Genomic DNA, 20,410 nt, shown 5'->3' with positions numbered 1-20,410 from the left:
CAATTATTCATGCCTTACCGAGACCTAGCAGGTCGATGGCGGGCTCAACATTCTTTTTAGGACTGGCTCTGGAATCTATCTGGTTATCTTCTCTTTTCTGGAATGAAGGGAGATAAAAAGAGAGAGAGACGTTATCAAGCAGTTTTAAGATTGCAATTAAGGCATAATGGCACTATTATTTATTGGTCATAACAGGTAATTCAGGGTTTTCTTATCTACTTAATTAAATTAAATTATTATATATATATATATATATATATATATATATATATATATATATATATATATATATATATATATATATATATATATATATATATATATATATATATATATATATATATATATATATATATATATATATATATATATATATTTTATATTTATGCTTTATTCAAACCAACTTATAGTACACTGAAGACATACACTTTTTTTAAATGCATGCACTCCCTGGGAATCAAACCCGTAACTGTTGCATTGCTAGCACCATGTTCCACCACTTGAGCTACAAGAACACTTGAATAATTAAAATGGCGTTCTTTACCAAACACACAGCCCTTGGGTGCAACAGTATGTATACATAGCCGGAAGCAAGTACGTCCGGATTTCTAGCTTTCTTGCGAGTATAATTCAGCCCCTAAATATTTTCGCTTCTATTTGTTCACCACCTGAACGACACTTAGCTGTTGACTGACCACACCGCTTTACAGCTGTAGTTCAAAGATGGTCTTGAGGTGGCTGTGATTTGCGATGGGCAGACAAGGGCCATCTCGGCTGAAAAGCTGAACCTTAATCCGTCCCGAACCGCCGATCGATCGGCGCTGTGTTAAAGTCTGGATCAAAGCCAGGCAGAAGCTTTTTAAAACTTCGTTCGACACAAAAACACACTCGCAAATATACACAAACAGAAGCAAACTCGAAGGGACAGCAGTGCTATGCTTTACTTGGGAGAAAACAAAGGAGAAGATGACGAAAGGCAGAGAGGACACGACAACACAAACACACACCGAATCAGAACGCGCTGTCAAATCAGAATTCGACCTCTGCCTTATAAACACATGATAAATGTGAATTCGCCAGGATGTGTCATCTAACGTCATTGTTACTCGAATGTTCCTGGCAAAAAGATTGGAATCGAGCGATGGAGATGGTGCGATTGAAAGGCAGGATTGAACTGACACAAGAGCTCTAATGAGCATCTGCCTGCTCGGTTTTGTGGCGAAGTGTCAAGCCAGGTGCATCATGGGTAGAGGATTAAAAGTGAAAAAGAACATTCGCTGTTGCTCTTCAGTGAGCCTGAGATTCAGGGCCATTCAACGGTGCAGTTTAATAAAAAAAAAAAAAAACACGTACGTAACCTAACAAAAAATGCCTGATTTTAAAAGTGTGAAATTCAGTTTCTGATAAGAAATTACATTGATCGGTTGTAATTTTACAAGCTCCTGAATTATGAAAGCTATCAGAAGAGCAGTTTTATACATCGCTGAGCCCTAAGCTCTTGAGAAAAGGTTGGAAATTGAATTAAAGTGAATTGAATCTTAATCTTTGGTGGTGAAAAGCCTTTGCAGCCTTGCATGTAAGCTTTGTGTACAACTCTGTGTGGAGTCTTTCACTTGTGACCATTTTATTTAAGCTTGTAAAAGCACAGAAATGATCAGTCAGGAACGTGAAGTACACCAACCCTTCACAAAACAGATGCAGACCTGTTATTCACCTCGATGATGGAAATCTGCAGCCTTAAAACGGTTGGCTATGGCTGAATTATGCATGAATTCAGGGGCTTAGGTGCTTTTCTATTTGTTGACTTTAACACGCACATTTTGAGGACAAATTTGAAGACGAAATCCATCAAGAATGTATTTGTGTTCCAGATGATGGAAACACATCAGCCTGAGACAAACAAAAAATATTCACAAGACAAAGAAAAAAAAAACAAAGGCACGCAAATACAAAAGACAAACATACGCACAGCTTGTATAGCATACATCATTTGTTCCCTGTGCTATGTTTTTTCCATACATACGAAATCTACAAAAACGTTTTTCTCTCATTTCCACCTTCCATCGCTCTGGGAAGGCATTCAGTGAATGGGTGTGAAATTGCTTGAACCGTGGCGTTCAGTCTCAGGAGCCTCTCCAATCAAGGTCATTTCTAATTCATGAATACTTCCCTTTGATGAAAGAGTAATTCCATTTGGGTCACATTCCCTCGCACTCAATGCGTCCGCACCACGCAAACAGGATCACAGGAGATGCTTGCATGCACTCAGGCGTTTGCACAGGGCCACTCGTTCTGCACTTCTTTCTGGACTGATGCACAGCTAAACACACTTGGCTGAGCACTCACAACTTTATGCATCCCTGCAAAGCCTATCGGGAAGCTACAGGTGCTGTATAAAAGAGTCTGCTACCTACTGATGCATTCATCAACACTAGCTGTGATGTTTATTTCTGGATATTAAAAGATTAAGAGATGTGCAAGAGCGAGAGATGGATGACTGACTTTGAAGGAGCCAGACATGTGAAAAGTTCAAACTGTAAACAGTATCATCATAAGTTTGTTTTGACAATAACACACATATGGTTGTCTGTAATGTGTATGAAAAAATACTATTTTGGGATTAAAAAGGACAGTGCATCTTTATTGGCCACCACTCATAAAAAATGTATATGACAAAGATATTCTCAAAGAATCACACACCGCCTGAAGGTCACATGTATTATGGTTTTACAGTTGTCTCTATAACAGCAGTACACTATGGTATTTTTGCAGATACTATGGTACATTTCTGTGAAGGACACACATAAGTTTACATGAAGCATTGCCATACAGTAAATGACTAAAAATAACACAAAAGTACCTGCGTAAAACTTTTTGTCTGAAAAATAAATAATTGTAGATATAAAATGAAATTGTTAGTCATATGTTACAGTATTAGTCCAATACGATGGCGTGTTAACACAGCAGCACAGAATTAAGTGTTCAAATCAACAAACTTACAAAAAATAAGCGAAAATAGCCCAACAGACGCATATTTACGCATCTGTCTATGACACTGTTGTCATGTGGTTTCTACATTAACTCTTTCCCCGCCATTGACGAGATATCTCGTCAATTAAGAGAAAACGCTTCCCCGCCAATGACGAGATTTTCCGTCTTTCCGCAATACCGCTATTATCCACCATCCCTTCCGCAACTTTTTAAAACCGGAAGTATTGCCCTATGGCAAGCTGCTGCATGTCCGTGTCTGTTTTAAAGATCGCTCTGAATGGGATCTCTATGAAAAGTCCGTCACAAAAATGGAATTATCTCTGCTTTTTGCTGAAAATATGGTGTTTTTGCAAAAACCTACCCATATTCAAAAGCTGATTGCAAAAGAACCACTAAAGGTAGGATGAAACGTTTTTTTTTGTTTGAAAGCAGAGGGTCTGTTCTTTCATTTGGTTTATTGTATGTTTATATATTTAAAGAAGAACATTTTCTGGAAGGCATTAAACTTTGGTGAAAATCATGAAAAACGCTGGCGCTGGCTGGCAACTTTTTTTAAAAACGCTGGTGAAAGAGTTAATAAAGGCGGTAACAAAGGGTAACGTGGATCAGTGTTGCCAGGTTTGCGGTTTTCCCGCACAATTGGGCTATTTTGAAAATACAGTTGCGGAAAAAAATTCGGAGCTGCGGGTTGCGTTTTTTGGGTTAGATTTATAATGTGCCGCGGCCCCGAAAATGTTTATCTGCAGACTTATAAAATGAACGTTCTTTATTTTCCTAATGTGCATTAATCCCATAAGCTATACATGTCAACACAAGGACCACTGCAGCGTCAGGAAGTCAGTGGAAAAGTGAGTGGAGGGGCGTATTTTGCTCTTAATATCACATCAGAAACAAGAAATTATCTTATGTAAGAAGTTACGTCTATACTAAAAGAGTATATTTACAGACCATGTGAACCCTTCTTTGTATGATCTTTTCAAGTTAAATAAAAAAAATTAAATACAGAAATAGTATGTTAAAAGGGCAGAGTTCATATTCTGTCTCAAAAATGGCACGGTTGGGTACACTTATATGTTCAGACGTACTAAAGTAGATTTTTTTGTATATATAGAACAGAATAGTGTGTAAAAATAGAGCACTTTAAGTGCATTAGGAAAATTTTCATCTGGAAAGTACATTTAAACGAATAGTAAGAGTTTACTTTACAGCCTTTTGTTATAATCCCGCAGTTTTCAACTGTGTTTGGACAAATAAAAAATTGGGCTAGTTTTCTTTACTTTTGGGTGGGTTGTCATTGGGCTGGAAATTTTTCTTGGACCTGGCAACCCTGACATGGATATTAACATCTGCACTGCCCCGTGTCACTTTTTAGAATTGCAATTTTCTCATAATTTACAAGTAGTTAAAAACATTAGAGATATTGTTAGTAATCAGCTGGATAAAATATATAACACTGCCCTAGTGGTTTTTGGATATTTTACTGCAAATATCTTACAAATTGTACCTTTAAAGCCACATGTAATACAAAAGCTTTTTGTACTATCCAAAGACCACTTGCACAGTGTGATATTTCAAGCAGTTGTGTACCTACATTATCCCAAATATTATTACAGATTTTAAATCTAGAGAAATTCTGGCATGGGCTCGACAATAAGGAAACCCAATGGCTTGGGACTAGCGTGAACAATGCTCGGACCAGTTGACAGAACGGTCACTAGCCTGATCGGGCACAGTCACGAAAGTTTATTATTTGCACAGGGTTTGCACGCATTTTAAATTTTGAACATAAGATGACGTGAAACAGATAAGAAGATTTGTATGTGCGCACATCCAAAGTGTGCAACCGTAAAGCACATCTCCATTCTACTTCATTATTCCTTTGAAAATGTGCCCTAGAAAAAGTTACATATTGTGCCTTTAAACAACAAACTCTAAATTGCAAAGTATTAGAAGATAAAATAAAAATAAATGATCAACCATATTTAAAAACGACCTTCTTTGGCACCGACATAATGTGTTTGCTAAACGTACAGAGAGCACCCATGAGTGTTTCAGTGGGCATGTGCCATTTTCTGTAGCCCTGTTAGAGAGCCTGTCCTTTACAGGTTCATAGACCGGGAAAGAGATTTCACTCAACACAGCTGACAGTAGAGTTATTAATTATGAGTGAAACCACCCAGTGATGAAAAGGCAGGTTAGAAATCTTGGAGACTTCTACAATCCGATTTTAGTTAATAATAAATGGAGATCGGTATGAACGGTGCTTTACAGAATACTGATCTAATGGTGATGTCTCCTACTTTGATGCTCATCTACACTAAGGCCTAAACCACAATTGGAGAAATTTCAGCTAGTGCTTGTTGTCAAAAAACTATAAATAAACTATAAATGAAACCGCGGTTATGCACAAAATCATAAGCAGGCAAACACACTTAGTTTTCAGTAATTAAAGCAAAACAAAACCCAGCCAGCGGTTAATGGCAGCATCTGCCAGCGGAGGCACAGAATGAAGAAATGGAGGCCTGTGCCGTGGGGGGAGAAAACAAGACTCTGTTATCATTTAATATGCTTATCATTAATTATAGTTCATCATTGTGCTTATCAGGGATCTAAACCGAGGGCGGCCTGAGGAGTCTTCAGCACGGGCACTTACATCCCTGATTACTTATTCCAGTTCCACTTTAATCAGCTGTTAATCCATGAGCTCTCCATCAGAGTCCACACTTCCTGCGGTACAAGGCCCACGTTGCAGCTTAATGCTGCTGAAGCTCAGAAACACACACTCATAGACCCACACACACACACACACACATGAAGGATGGAGTGACGGCTAAAAGCAAAAGGAGTGATAAAGGCAATTACAGGGACATTTTTAGTCGCAGTTGGGAATGCGAAGAAATAAGAAATGCAAATTACTCTTACTATACATAAAAGCACAACAAACGACCAACAACATTTCCTTAAATGACGCACCAAGATGCATAATGTTGCGGATTTATTTATTTATTAAGGGGGTTGCAAATTCCCAGCATGGACAGTAGCCTGACATCAGTAAGGTCTTTGCACACTGTTGTCCATAATTTTCGCATCCGTTTTTCCATATTCCGTAAACTTGATCAGATTTTATTATGATGGACAAAAGTTTCAGAGACAGTGTGTAAATGTGATTGACATAACATGAGGTCATATTTATTTTTTAAAGGTCATGTTCTTCCTGATCCCATTTTTCAAACTTTAGTTAGTGTGTAATGTTGATGTTAGAGCATAAATAATATGGTCCCTCCAGGAAAACGTGATTATGCGATCGCATGGTTCAACGCATAATCAGCAAAAGTCCGCATATTTATGCAGGGGCCGCATTTTTTTGAATATGCGGCACTTCCGCAGCATAAATTGCAGATTTCCTTGTGCAAAATATGCGAGGCTTGCATGAGTTCATAATCCCCGCATTTTTGTAGCAAAAATTACATGCATCTTAGCAGAAAGTTGAAAAATGTTGCATTTACTTCACACAAGCGCAGCCATGTGCCCTGTTGCCATGGGAACGTTAAGAAGTGATGTGATTATGTGACATGAACATCATTGAAAAGCTGCAAAAAGTTTTTGCAAGTTCCCGCAATTTTTGCAAGTTCCCGCAATTTTTGCAAATTTTTTGAGAAAACATGCTGCAAGATCAAGGATTTTTGCCTGCAACAATCACAAAAAAAATTTGTTTTTCTGGAAGGACTGATAATACCCGTCAAATGATAAAGCTCAAAGTTCACTGCCAGGCGATATATTTTCTTTAACAGAATTCCCCTTTCAAAGCCTACACAGGGAACGGACGATTTGGACTACAGCCCTCTACTTCCCGATTGAATGATGTCAATAAAATAGTTGTTGACTAAACTCCGCACACAGGAATACGTCAGTCACCAGCAAGCTAAGCTGCTGTCGAATCACAACACACTAAACAAACTACACAATCAGAACTCGTAACGTATTTTTGAACGAGGGACTTCATAGAACAAGACAGACATCAGCCCATTTTTAGGACAGTGAAAACAGCGCAGTACATATAAGTAAACTGTGTAAAAAAATACTGGGTTTTTTTACACGTAAAACATGAACAAAGTTATATTGCGAACTGTAAACACAATCAAAGCTTCAAAAAGAAAGAAAGAGGAATCTTTAACATGCAAACATTTCGGATGCAATTTTTTTTGAGTCAATGTGCACAAATATTCAGACAGTTCATGTTATAAGAAGTTATAAAGCAGTACAATTTTATGTAAAAATCATCAAAACATCTGCTATGGAGAACATGCAAATATTTCTTAATTTCCAGTGAGGACATGAAAAGGAAAACAGCTTGGTTATGCACAGCACATCCCCTGCAATGTACAGCGTATGGAATTTGTGTGCTTTAACAGTTTAAAGTAAATATGGCCATTGTAAGCTAGAATATGTATGAGGTGGATTGCGAGTGTATTTTTCAGTCAAAAGCCTTTGTTGTGGAATGGACAGGCATGAAAATTTAAAGGATCACAATAGATGTTTGGCGAGAGAGAACAGGAACGATGGTACGAGAGCAGACTTTTGTGAATGATGTACTGCAGGGGATCTGTGCAGAGCTTCTGTCCCGTCACAAACTGTCAACGCACATCACACCGAATAGACAGACTCTGGTGCGTTGAAACTTCCACGCCTGCTTGCTCACACAAACACACACACAGAGTTTCTCCCTTGACACTGCGCTTTTGTGAGGACTTCAGAAACAAACTTTGAGGGGTTAAAATCCTCCAGGCAGAAAGGCTTTTCTGCTTAATTCGTTTGACGGGCAGGGAAAAGCGTATCAGAATGTTGAGGGGGGGACTACAACAGACTGAAAGTACTGCTGCATAACCACACAAAAACTCAGTGGTATGACAAGGAAAAGCCAAAAAACGAGACATTACTTTGTGTACTAAAGGAAAAGTTAATATAAACTGGAAACATTTATTTATTTACGATCCCAAATGTCATTTCAAACCCAAATGCTCTTATTCATATTGTGGCAGTTAATAGTGACCACCTGTCTGGCTTCAAAAAAATGATAAAAAAGCTAAAGGATACCTAATATGGGAAGTTTTCATGTTTTAATAAAAGTCGTAGGTGTCCCCAAAATGTGCCTGTGAAGTTTCAAAAATACCCTATAGATAATTTATTATACTATGTAAAAAAGGCTAATTCTTGGGTTTTTGTGTGTGTGTCTCTTTAAATGCAAATGGGCTGCTGCTTTTCTCCGTTTACTGTTATTCGTTTACTTGTATTTAACAAGAAAAATCACCTTACTTTATTGTTTATATTTTTGTGATAATGAATTGTGTAAAGAAGATTTAAAACAGAACTTGTGACATAACTGTGGTCTTTGGATGCCTGTGGGCGGGGGCCTGCGCAAAATAATCAGTTTGTTAAAAAAAGGCAACAGCTTGTTGGAGTGGGCAGATTTTTATCATTACAGTGTGGTTGTGTACAAACACAGGCGACACACAATTATGTTCAAACAACTTTTAAAAGTGAATTTCTCATATTAGGTAACCTTTGAAGTACCCAATACTTTATTATAAACTATGAGTGAATAATGATTTTAATTTCATTCGGTGTCTCCCACAAAGCAACCGCACGGCCTAAGACTTCAATCCTACACTGTAAAAAATTCCTTGTTGCACTGGAGTTGCTATAAATAATAAAAAAAGTTGAATTGACCCAAGTTATTTAAAAAGAAATGTCATCATCTATGTTTTTCTGTGTACTCATTAATGGTTTCAGCGGCATTAATATTAACAAACAATGTTTGTGACACAAACGTAACTTCTATTAGATTTCCGTAAAGACTCAAGTCCTTCTAGAGTACATTTTTAATTACTAGGGATGCACTGATAGGATTTTTTTGGGCCGATACCGATATAAACAGACAACTTCTGGCCGATGCCGATACCGATATTAAACACTTGTATACAATACTATACAGTTGGTCTATTAGCTAGTTTATTTCTGCATCAAATATTTTTTACTGAACATGGATTGGATCTAATTAACATTCAACTGACCAACATAATAAGAGAGGCACAAATTAAGCTAAAACAAATATAATAAGACAGCATGACAACCTTCAAAGGTGGTTTTTGCTATTCAGCAATTATTTTATTAACAACATTAACTAATTTTTTACATATAATGGATATTTTTATGAAGTTAATTGATAAACAATCAGTATCAGCCTTTCTCGTGCTATTGCCGATATGCCGATGGTTTCAAATTCATCAAAAATCGGCCGATAAATATCGGCGGCCGATACATCGGTGCATCACTATTAATTACCTTAGTTGGAATGACGCAGTGGATAAAACACACGCCTTTGGTGTGAGAGACCTGGGTTCGAATCCACTGTGACACACCATTGTGTCCATGAGCAAGACACCTCTGACATATATAGCAATTGTAAGTCGCTTTGGATAAAAGCTTCAGCTAAATGAATAAATAAATAAAACTAAAATGAATGTATACAATGTTAGCTACAGATCCTTAAATTCTTGCCTGGCTGACAAATCTGCACAGCAGTGATCCTGTGATCCACTGTCTTCTCTCAATGTTGGAAACCGATTTTTTTATTTTCCACAAGAAATTTGTTCCATAGGTTAGTATAGTTCCTAGCCAGACTGATAAACAAGCACAGACTGAAGGTTAACTTCGGGCTAGGCGCGTAACCGCTGAAACGTCCATGCGTCCGATGAAACAGTTTAAAATTGAGGTTCCCAAAAGTTCCTTGTCAGGTTATATAATTCCATAAAGCAGTGGTTTTCAAACTGGGGGCCGGGGCCCCCAGGGGGGCCGCGCGATGGTGCCAGGGGGGCCCCAGTTTTATGACATTTTATGAAATACATTAATTTATCATGAATTCTGTGTAATTAAACCTAAAAAAAAAATAAGGCCACTAACCAAAAGCACTACTTTTTTGTATAATTTAATGTTTTTTTATTAAAATGTTGAGTTTTAGAACTGTTTTTGTCACAAATTTTCTTTGGGGGGCCGCAAAGGAATGCACCGTACACAAGGGGGGCCGCACGCTGAAAAAGTTTGGGAACCACTGCCATAAAGAACCTTTTTACGCCTGGTCACTTCATCCGTTTTCTCGGATCAGATAGCTATTCAGACAAAACTGGACAAGTGTAAATACATTTAATTGATGAAACCACATCTCAGCGCATAACTTCTCCCAAACGTAAGCACGTCAACTGGAAGTTAGCTGGCAAAGAGACAAACAAACAAAGACGACACGCTTATTGCTTTATGGAGAGACGACAGCGGGTTAAAAAGCTTTCTAGAACCAACAAAAGTACAAATGACAAACTAGAATGATATTAAACAAAGAAATAAAACTTTGAGAGAGAGTTTTGTGAAGCTTTTCACCATGTACGTTAAATCATCGCCCATCACTCACCTATTGCTCTGTACTGCGCGCTCCCGGTCATGCCGAGCAAGGAGACGTGCGTCCCTTGCCCAACATACAATACAACATACAGTAAGTGCTGCCTTTTGTTGCATAAACGTAGTCTTAAGTTTTTAAGGCGGAGTAATGAATAATGTATTTGCATAATGCGCGGGAGTAGAAGATTGGATTCATATCGGTTTTGCCAAGACGCATTTATGTGGCCAAATGGAACAATTTTAACATCAGATAGCTATCCAATCAGAGAAAACATATGAAGTGACCAGGTGTAAAAAGGCACTTTAACATCCATGTAACTTTTCTGTTGCATAGAAAGCTCTTTAGTGGAAAAGGATTCTACAGATAATATGGGTTCCTTGAAAAACCAAAAATGCTTTGTCTTATTATCAATATGCTAAAAAAGAAAATGTAATTTTAAACAGTGTACAGGTTTGGAGCAACACAGAATTAGATTTTGATATTTTTAGTTTTTTTGTTATGAGTGATATTACCATGGGTTCACACCAGCCACATTTGATGCGTCAAATTCGCGTCTACCCTGTCTAGTTTGCCACTTGAACATTTTGAGTTTACTTCCTTCATTAAAGCCTGAAAGCCGCGCGTGAAATTTTAGTCATCAAGACATTCACGCGGACATTCATGGGAGGGGTTTCTGTGACTCGATTCATGTAATCATGTCACTACTAGAGTAAGCTCCTGATTGGTTAACGCGGCGCGTTTTTCCGCCGAAGTTCAAAATTTTCAACTCACGTGTTTCCCGTGGCAATGCTCTATTCGCATAAACTAGATCAGCGAATGAGGCAATATCGCGTCTACCGCGCCGCGAGACCTCCAGATGCTTGTCAACGCGTCTTTACATTGACTTTACATTGAAATCGCTTGACGCCTCTACCGCGGCTGGTCTGAATGCAACATTACAAGTAACGTGTGTGTGTTTTTGCGTGCGCGTGTTATCACTGCTCCCCTGCTGTGTGATCTCATTCTCTAAAGGTTGCTCACACACTCATCTTTCCATAAAACCCCGATGAGATTCAAAGCTCCCACCATCTCCCTCACCTTTATTCTGACATCACTACCCCCGGCCGCCCTGCTAATGTGAATTCTGAGTGGATGGGCTGAGTTGTTAAGGTTAATGACGATGCCCTCACTGCAGTATATACGCAGCTCAGCAAGGACTGCCAGAGCCCCAGTGCCACTTCACACGTACCTCAAGCCCTAAGTCAATGAGATGGTCAGTCCTCAATCTCAAGACACACACAGGGTGGGAGTTACAGGCTCTCCACTCCAGGCTTCTAACCACACAGTCATTTTCACGCCCACTGGATCCTCACGCTCTCCAAATTGTTTTCGCAAAGGTCAAATGCAATGTTCAGCTCGGAGGGTATGACGGTGTAAATGGAGAAGAGAAGGGAGGGAGACAAACCCTTTGGCCAAAAACGAGAAGAGAAGGCTGAAGTGTACTCTGAAAACGTTTATTCTTTTCTTTTATCCTCCCACCCTCTGAAACAAAGCCATTCAGCATCCAACCATCCATAACTCTCAGCAAGTTCATTAACAATAAAAAAAAATGCGACCGGCCGAGCAGCACATTACATTTTCGCAATCTCGTATACCGCATGGATCTACAGCCATGTTATGCACAGCTGAACGGATGAATCTCGAACTTGTAAAGCTGCCAAAATTAATGAGGAGAAACGCAAAGTTTAATACAGTCCAAAGTGTGTAATTTTTGCAACTTCAAACACCAAATGTTGTGCAGGATGGGAAATACATTTTATTAAGCATATCTGGTGTTGCAAGAGGTGACCCTGATTTACCATCTGCACATTTGAAAACAAATTTAAAGACCGTGTCAGATTGGAAAAGATTGCATATTAGGAGAAAGATATGAGGAGAGATAGTGTTTGGAGTGGGTGAGAGACAGACACACAATTAAAAGAAAAAAATCTACTGACAGCTTTTAGAAGTTCCTTGCTGGCTTTCAGGATAAGCATGAAAATCTACTTGCTTAAAAAATACATTTGAAAGTAGCATTTCCATTTTTCCAAGCCAGAAAGCTGCCAGTCACTGGGTCTCTAGAACTCATTTGCTCTTTCCACATAAAAGCAATCTGCTATTTGTTCACAAAGCATTGTTAATAGCATAACAAGAGTTTTATTTGGTGCTTAATAAAAATACAACGGCTTCCACTTTGCATAAAGTAATTGGATTTGCCGTTTTTACAGGAGTGGGTCTTTGCCAATCAGCAGGCGGTTATAAAAACACCATTGTGAATCAAAACTACAGGGGATTGTCTTTGCAAGTTTGCTTGTCCAGACATTTAAATGCGAGCTCTACCTAGACAAATTTCTAAGATTATATCTTTCTTCTAACTTCACACAAAAACGCACAAAAAATGCTGTCGCCCCATTACCCATCCATCCGCCAGCCGTATACTTTTAATTAAAACTTTTCATTAATGTTTATCTTTATTACAAACAAATCCTCTGAGCTCAAAAAATTTTATCCCTCATTTCCTCAACCAAACACCTAAAACTGATGCAGATCTAATTATGATTTCGGTGTAGTGTCATCTTGACCTGCAAGTAATTTCCAAAACCCTCTAATATTAAGCCTTTAGATCAGTGGTTCTTTTTTGGCCTGCGGCCCCCCTTGTGTACAGTGCATCGCTTCATGCCCCCCCCCCTAAAGAAAATGTATGAAGTAAAACATTCCAAAACTTACATTTGAATTAATTATATTATACAAGGTAGTGATGTAGTTAGTAGTCCTATTTTTCTGAGGTTTCATTACACAGAAATTATGAGAAATTAATGCATTTTATAAAATGTCATAAAACTGGGGCCCCCTTGGCACCATCTCGCGGCCCCCAGTTTGAGAACCACTGCTTTAAATCAGGGGTGCCCAAAGTTTTTCCTGCCAAGTAAATGTTGCTGTGTTATATTAAAATAAAAGTTGCCCTGATTATCCTAATTTATAATTTTCTAATATTTAAAAAATAAATAAGCAAACATTACTATGCATAACTAATGCAGTTTTATTTTCATTTTTTTTTTTTATTTTAGGTAACTGTTGTAAAAAAAGAAATAATTTTGCCAATCATTTTTTAAAGCTGCCGTCAGCAACTCTGGAGGATTGAGCAGTTTCCAAATGTTTACAATTTCATGTCCCTCCCCCACTACCTCCGAGCAACCTCCCTCAGAGCACGTTCTCGTCAGCGCGTGTGCAAAAGTATTATTGTGAACGCATACTTAGCAAGAATACTTAGATTACTTACATAACACTCCGAAATACAATCAATGGTTGATAAAGCACAATTACCTGTCGAGAAGAAATGTGGCAAGCTCTGCATCCAGCTTGAAATCCGGTAGATTCCTTTCAAATGCCGGTCCGATATTGATCCTAGTTTTAATACGGTCACAGTCGCTTTCTATCTTTGTTTCCTTCTTTTCATTGGTTGTTTTCCTAGCTCTAGTTGTTAACCGAGAAATCGGAAGTTTGTTACTGAAAGTTCTCTCCGCCATCACGCTGCATTCAAACCAAAACAACTATGAATTCAGGCGGATGCACGTGATATTGTAACGCGCGCGAGGGGGATGGGGATCTGTGGCGCGTGCAGGTACTGTGATTGACAGGCAGATTTTACACAGCCCTGCGCTGATTGGACCAAATGAACCAGCCTGCGCTGATTGGACCAAATGAACCGGGAGCGGTGGATTTTTGCAAAACAAATAACAGGCTCCAGGTGGAGCTAGAAGCGCGGGGTTTTTTCTTAAACAGTCTAATTTATGTTGTTCTATCGGAGCATAGTGTTGGTTTCAGTGAATATGATCAAAAAATATGATAAAATAAGTTGTCGACGGCAGCTTTAATTTCCCCTGCCTCGACCTCTCCATTATTAGCCTGTAGTACCAGAGTTCATTGAGTTTCGTGATGCATGCTATACACCTTCAAGTATGCATGTTAATAAATAAAAAAAGATTCACTTGAATTGCATTTAATTTCAATTTACATTTTTGTAATGTACAAATAAAACAAAAAAATTTGCATTTTAGAAAATGTTTCATTGGAAATATGAACATCTGCGTCAATGATGTTTATCCTTTTTCCTTATCTTACGTGGCATGATGGGTCAAATTAAAGGTCATTGCGGGTCAACTTTGCCCTAGTTTGGGCACCTCTGGGATTATAGGCGTGTCGTTATATTTGCGCTGCCAACTGCTGTGAGATCATACAAATGAGAGCATTGTTGTACATTCCCATACATTCTTTATTTCGATTGTCAGTCCGCCACAAAATTAAAATTGACCACCACAAATAGATGTTTGCACATCGTGTAAATCACTACCCTGGTCTCACATGACAGTTTCTGTACAAACACCTGTGGCGTCAGTCGACGCACTCTGCTGAGCCTCATTTAAGTTGCATTTAAGCATATTTGTGGACGTTTGCATCGTGACTGTGCCGCCACAATGTATGGTGTTCCTGATTCACAACCTGTGGATGTTTTTCATCGCTAAAAGGGAGTTGGGGAACTTGCAGCAAAGCATAGATGACAACAGGTTTACTCGAGACAGCGCAAGCTAGCATGAAGGTAAAGCTAATCTTTTACATTATAGCGATGACGCTGATAGTGATTCTCTCAGACCAATCAGTGATCTATAGTGTTTTCGCGTCACGTTTTGGTATCACCTCGGGTTGCTTGGAACACTGACAGAGGTGGTACTAAAAAGAGTATCGAGTACTACGTACTGCACCCAGTGGAAAAGCCCCCAAAAGTAAGCTGACCTGACCTAAACTAAACCGTGGGGTACTATGCAATGGAAAAGCGCCATTAGAAACAAGGCATCAAACAAGCAAGGATAAAAAGTTCTTGTGTGCTTTAGTTCTGCATTCAACACCTTTAATGAACACTCTTGCAGTGGCAAGCGGACACTAGTAAATGTCCTAAGTGCTTCGATATGTGCAAGACACAAATTAATGCACACGCACGAGCGCATCATACAAAAACACATTCTGCGAATAAACCACAAACTCCCCTGACTCTGATCAGGAAACAGTCTCGGCTAAATCCACAGCTTTAAATCCAGCCAATATTGATTAGGCCCCCGCAGCGGTGATCGATCGACCCCTTGCAGGTGTGTGTGCATGCGATTACGTGTGGTTTGAAACTAAACTAGGTCTCTCTTTGCAGGGTGAGCGAGTAGATGGTGGGGGAGGGATGCGTCTAGTTAGGGTGAGGAGTGTTGTTTGTCAGAGGACGATGCTCATTTAGGGCGCCCTTCACTCTCTCTCTCTCTCACACACACCCGTGTGCATGCGCTCATCGCATTATAGCAGTCAGCAGTGGGGGCTGGAGGCAGATGTTTTGTTGAAAAGCAGAGGAAGAGATGAAGATAGTGGAGGAGTTGAAGGGAAGGAAAGCCTTTGTAACATTATATTAAGGCCATAGCAAGCAGCTACATGCTAATGGGCATCACTAACAACGATCAGTTGCTTTTGAATTCATAGTACCGTAGTTACAGCTTGTAATACAAATACACACACAAAAGTAAGGTTAAGACAATGTTAATTAATGAACAGGTACACAAGCAAAACATTAAACTAAACTAAAAGCACTCTCTTATTATCTTTACCCTTCAATTTTCCATTTTAGGGAGTTGGATTATCAGAATGAACTCATGGGAATTTGTACATATTTACGAGTTTGCTAATTGGTATGCATTTGTATGAAGTGAATCATACAAAAACGTACAATTACCTTTATAAAATAAACAATAATGAAACCCCACCCTGACCTCAATGTCACAGGGGTGAAAGCAAATTGTACAAAAACGTATGAGGAAAAGATGTACGAATTGCCATGAGATTGCGTTGGAATAACTTTACTGTTATTTTGGTATAAAATAGATACAGTATCAGTGTGTATTAGGGGTGTAACGGTACGCAAAAATCACGGTTCGGTGCGAACCCCGGTTTTGAAGCCACGGTTCGGTTCATTTTCGGTACAGTAAGGGAAAAATGCAAACATTAAACTGCAGGTTGTTTATTACTATAAACTTTTTTTTTACAATTTGTTTACACTTTTTTTTTAAAACAGTTTTTATTAAAATATAACATATAAAATATATATAAAATGAAAAAATTATAAATAAAATACTACTGCAAAGTTCTTTTTTACATTATTTTATAACAGAAGGTAACTCTTTTCTTAACCTTCTCTTAAACTTTTTCTACTAAAACCTTGAACTAACAAATTCAATTCCTGAATACATTAATGAACTATTAGCCTACATTTTTGCCACCAAAAATTTTCTGTTTTGATTTATTTTGGATTGTTTAACTCACAGTATTGAATTGGCTATGTACCATCTCTGTATAAAAAATAATATTACTGCTCTATGTGTAACTGCATAGCAAGCAACATGATGATATACTTATTATACACTCATTTTGAGATTAGTGAGCTGCATACATAGCCATCTTTGATCTTTTGCACGTTTATCCTAATCTTTGCTTGTGTCGTCAATGTAAGCTGCCTGTGACTTTACTAACGAACCCCTCCGTAGCTGAGTAACAACTGAGTAAGCCCGGGTTACAGCTCTTCTCTGTCCCGACCAGCTGATCGCATTGTGACAATGATATGATTGACGTGATCTGCAGATGAAAAATCTGATCACGCATTCCTTATTCTCGCTGTCACAGAAAGCGCGTCTCATGAATGCGTAGCAACGAAAGACGTGCATCCTCTCACGCACTTTTGAAAGAACAAAGCAGCGCGTTGACACGCGTTTAACATGCGCTTTTAGATATGACAAGTAAACGTTTACACCAATAATCAAACGGATATACAACTAAGTAAATAAAAATCTTTCTGCGGGCCGAATTATGTTATATGTTTGACAGAAGACTTGCGCTGAACGCGGAGACTTCCGCCACTTAATATGTTCGTGCGGAAACGCACGTATTATGTTCCGCACAGGCGCACACAAAATGCATTCGGCCTTTCGGTGCACGCGTGCACCGTGCCGAAAGCCCTGAACCGAAACGGTCCGGTTCGAATACACGTACCGTTACACCCCTAGTGTGTATACATACATATTTAAAGAACATTAAAGTTTTTTCATTAACGACAAACACAAAGTTATGCGTAAACCTACTTCAGACATTTGGCAAACACTTTATCTAAAGCGACCTACAGTGCATTAAAGCTATACATTTTTGTAATCAGTAAGTCAGTATGTGCGTTTCCTGTAAATCAAAATACTCTTATTAAAGGAAAACACCACAGTCATTCAATATTTTACTATGTTCTTACATTTACTTAGACGAATTAATATATACCTATCATTTATCAATGCGTGCACTTATTCTTTTTACAGCGCATCGTGAATGTGTTAGCATTTAGCCTAGCCCCATTCATTCCTTAGGATCCAAACGGATGAATTGAGAAGCCACCAAACACTTTCATGTTTTCCCTATTAAAAGACTGTTACATGAGAAGTTACATGAGTAAGTACGGTGGCACAAAATAAAATGTGGCAATTTTTTAAGCGGATGAAAAATTAGAACTATATTGTATGGCGGAAGAGCACTTAGTTTGCAGTACTTCGACCTCGGCGCGCAGTAACATCATAACTCCAGACTACTGCCCCTCTCGCTCAAACTTTCATCAATATACCGCGCCTGAGGTCGAAGTGCTGCAAACGAAGTGCTCTTCCGCCGAAAAAACATGGAAGTGTTTGGTGGCTTCTAAATTCATCACTGTTTGGATCCTAAGGAATGAATGGGGCTAGGCTAAATGCTAACACATTCACGACGCACTGTACAAGATTAGGTGTACGCATCGTAAAAAATAGGTATGTATTAATTTGTCTAAATTGAGGTAAGAACATAGTAAAATATTGAAATATTGTTTTCCTTTAAGCTCCTAACTCAATGCCATACCAACTGAGCTACTACACCAGACAGTTTGTTAAAATTATTCTAAAAAATATTTGAAATAAATTAATTGTGTTTTTTAAATGTAAAAATACAATTACACTGATAAATGTTTGTATGGCTTAAAGAAAAGCTTGCTACGGTAGTCTAAAACGGTTAAATCAAAACAGTCATTCTCATATCTTGGCTGAGGTATACAGTATCTTTGTTAGTGTTTTCTGGACTTTTTCCATGTTATCACGTCTTTCACAGACTAATCCTCCTGCAATACATAGAGCACGGCATGCTGACAAGCTCTGATCTATACGTTTACTGACTCGCAGATAGGTTGTTGACTAATACCGCACGGTTCTCCGCAGCACACGCTTGGTGCAGCCTCAAGGGACAACAAACACGAAACAGCATAAAGTTATTCATTCACATTGTAAGCCATCCTCACCCTGACACAAGCACGCGCTCCATCTCAGAATCTAGGGCCAGATCATTAGTCTTTAACATGAAGTTAAAACCATACAGCAGAGTTCTGGGAAATGTCGAGCAGACAGTATGCAATGCATATAACAAAGGGATAATTCTCTTTCTTTTTCACTCACTGATGTAGCACTTGTGTGATACAGTTCATCCTACTGATGCCACAATATTCCTCTGTGTTCAACAGTGTCTTCTAACCGCAAAAATAATGCCTGTTGTGGCCACCGTGTAAATTCTTTCAGCTATTTGGGGTTAGCAAGAATTAATATAAAAAAACAAATATTTTTCTTTGAACATTACGCAGTGTATTTGTCCACTTTTATGTACAACATGTTCCAGTTACACAGAATTAAGTATTATGGTGCAAACAACAAAAAAATTGATGTCCAGGTCTTAGGAGGTTAGGGACACGCCACTGTTTTGAAAATATGCTAATTTTCCAGTTCCCATAGAGTTAAACATTTGATTTTTACCGTTTTGGAATCCATTTAGCCGATTCTTCGGGTCTGGCAGTACCATTTTTAGCATAGCTTAGCATAATCCATTGATTCTGATTAGACCATTAGCATCACGCTAAAAAATAAAGAGTTTCAATATTTTTCCTATTTAAAACTGGTCTCTTCTGTAGTTACATCGTAGCCTATATCCACACATGTATAATAGCATATATATGCACATGAAGGGTTAAACTTCAGTCTTAAATTGACACACAGAATATGTCTTAACCATAGACTGTAAAAAAAGATAGACGACGCGACGTCGCCTCCCTCCATTGTAATGAATTGAAGCCAAAAATGTCCGTCCACGGTCGCCGCCATGTTACGTAAAAAACGTCAGTTTGGAGCCAGGGCATGCGCACAAGGAATCGTCCGTGGAGCCAGAGGCGGAGCCGCGGTATCAAACTTCCGCCTAAACGCTCGCGCGACAAATTAAACCACGCCAATCTAAACGACACGCCCCGTTTCTATAGCATCAAATAACTAGCTAAAATGAAAGTTATCACAAAAATGAACACTTGAACATATATTAATGTGATAACAACTACTTAAAAAGGACTAAAACTATCTTTCGGAAACTTTTATTGGAAGTGTAAATATTTTTTTTATTTAGAGCAGAGTCCCATTTGTTTGAATGGAGAGGGCGGGGTTATGACTTGTACTGCAGCCAGCCACCAGGGGGCGATCAAAGAGCCAGAGGCTTCACTTTTCAAGACTTATGAGGCACACCCGGTCTTAACACAAGCACCATTCCCTTCGCCTGGTCTGAAACTGCTGACTTACTGCTCCCACAGGAAAACATTGCATTTCTCACATCCTGTCGATTGACTGAGTCGGCCCCCCACTCCATTCTTTTTAACTCCATATAACATTCATCTCGTCATCACCAATGCTCTCTTTTCTTCAGTAAGAAACTTTTCCAATAAGTTAATTGTCTGATGCCATTACTTTCTTAGTGACACAATTTCTTCCATACCCCTCATGTCTTGATTGATCGTCCACAACAAGGACATTATTCCAACTCTCGCCAGGGTCTCCA

At 38.7% G+C, this 20,410-nt stretch overlaps 1 protein-coding gene across 4 annotated transcripts in view; it reads right to left on the bottom strand.

Moving 5' to 3' along the window:
- The window catches only part of smap1 (small ArfGAP 1), a 168,093-nt gene that overhangs the window by 26,465 nt on the left and 121,218 nt on the right, over positions 1-20,410 (bottom strand). For all 4 annotated transcript variants that reach the window (XM_065296649.1, XM_065296650.1, XM_065296652.1 and 1 more), the window contains one exon: positions 19-97. In XM_065296649.1, the coding sequence (XP_065152721.1) occupies positions 19-97 (79 nt within the window). The remainder of the gene's footprint in view (positions 1-18; positions 98-20,410) is intronic.

The sequence above is a fragment of the Paramisgurnus dabryanus genome, chromosome 20, assembly GCF_030506205.2.
Source record: "Paramisgurnus dabryanus chromosome 20, PD_genome_1.1, whole genome shotgun sequence".
In the NCBI taxonomy this organism is placed as follows: Eukaryota; Metazoa; Chordata; class Actinopteri; order Cypriniformes; family Cobitidae; genus Paramisgurnus; species Paramisgurnus dabryanus.
This window is presented reverse-complemented; position numbering and strand designations above follow the sequence as displayed.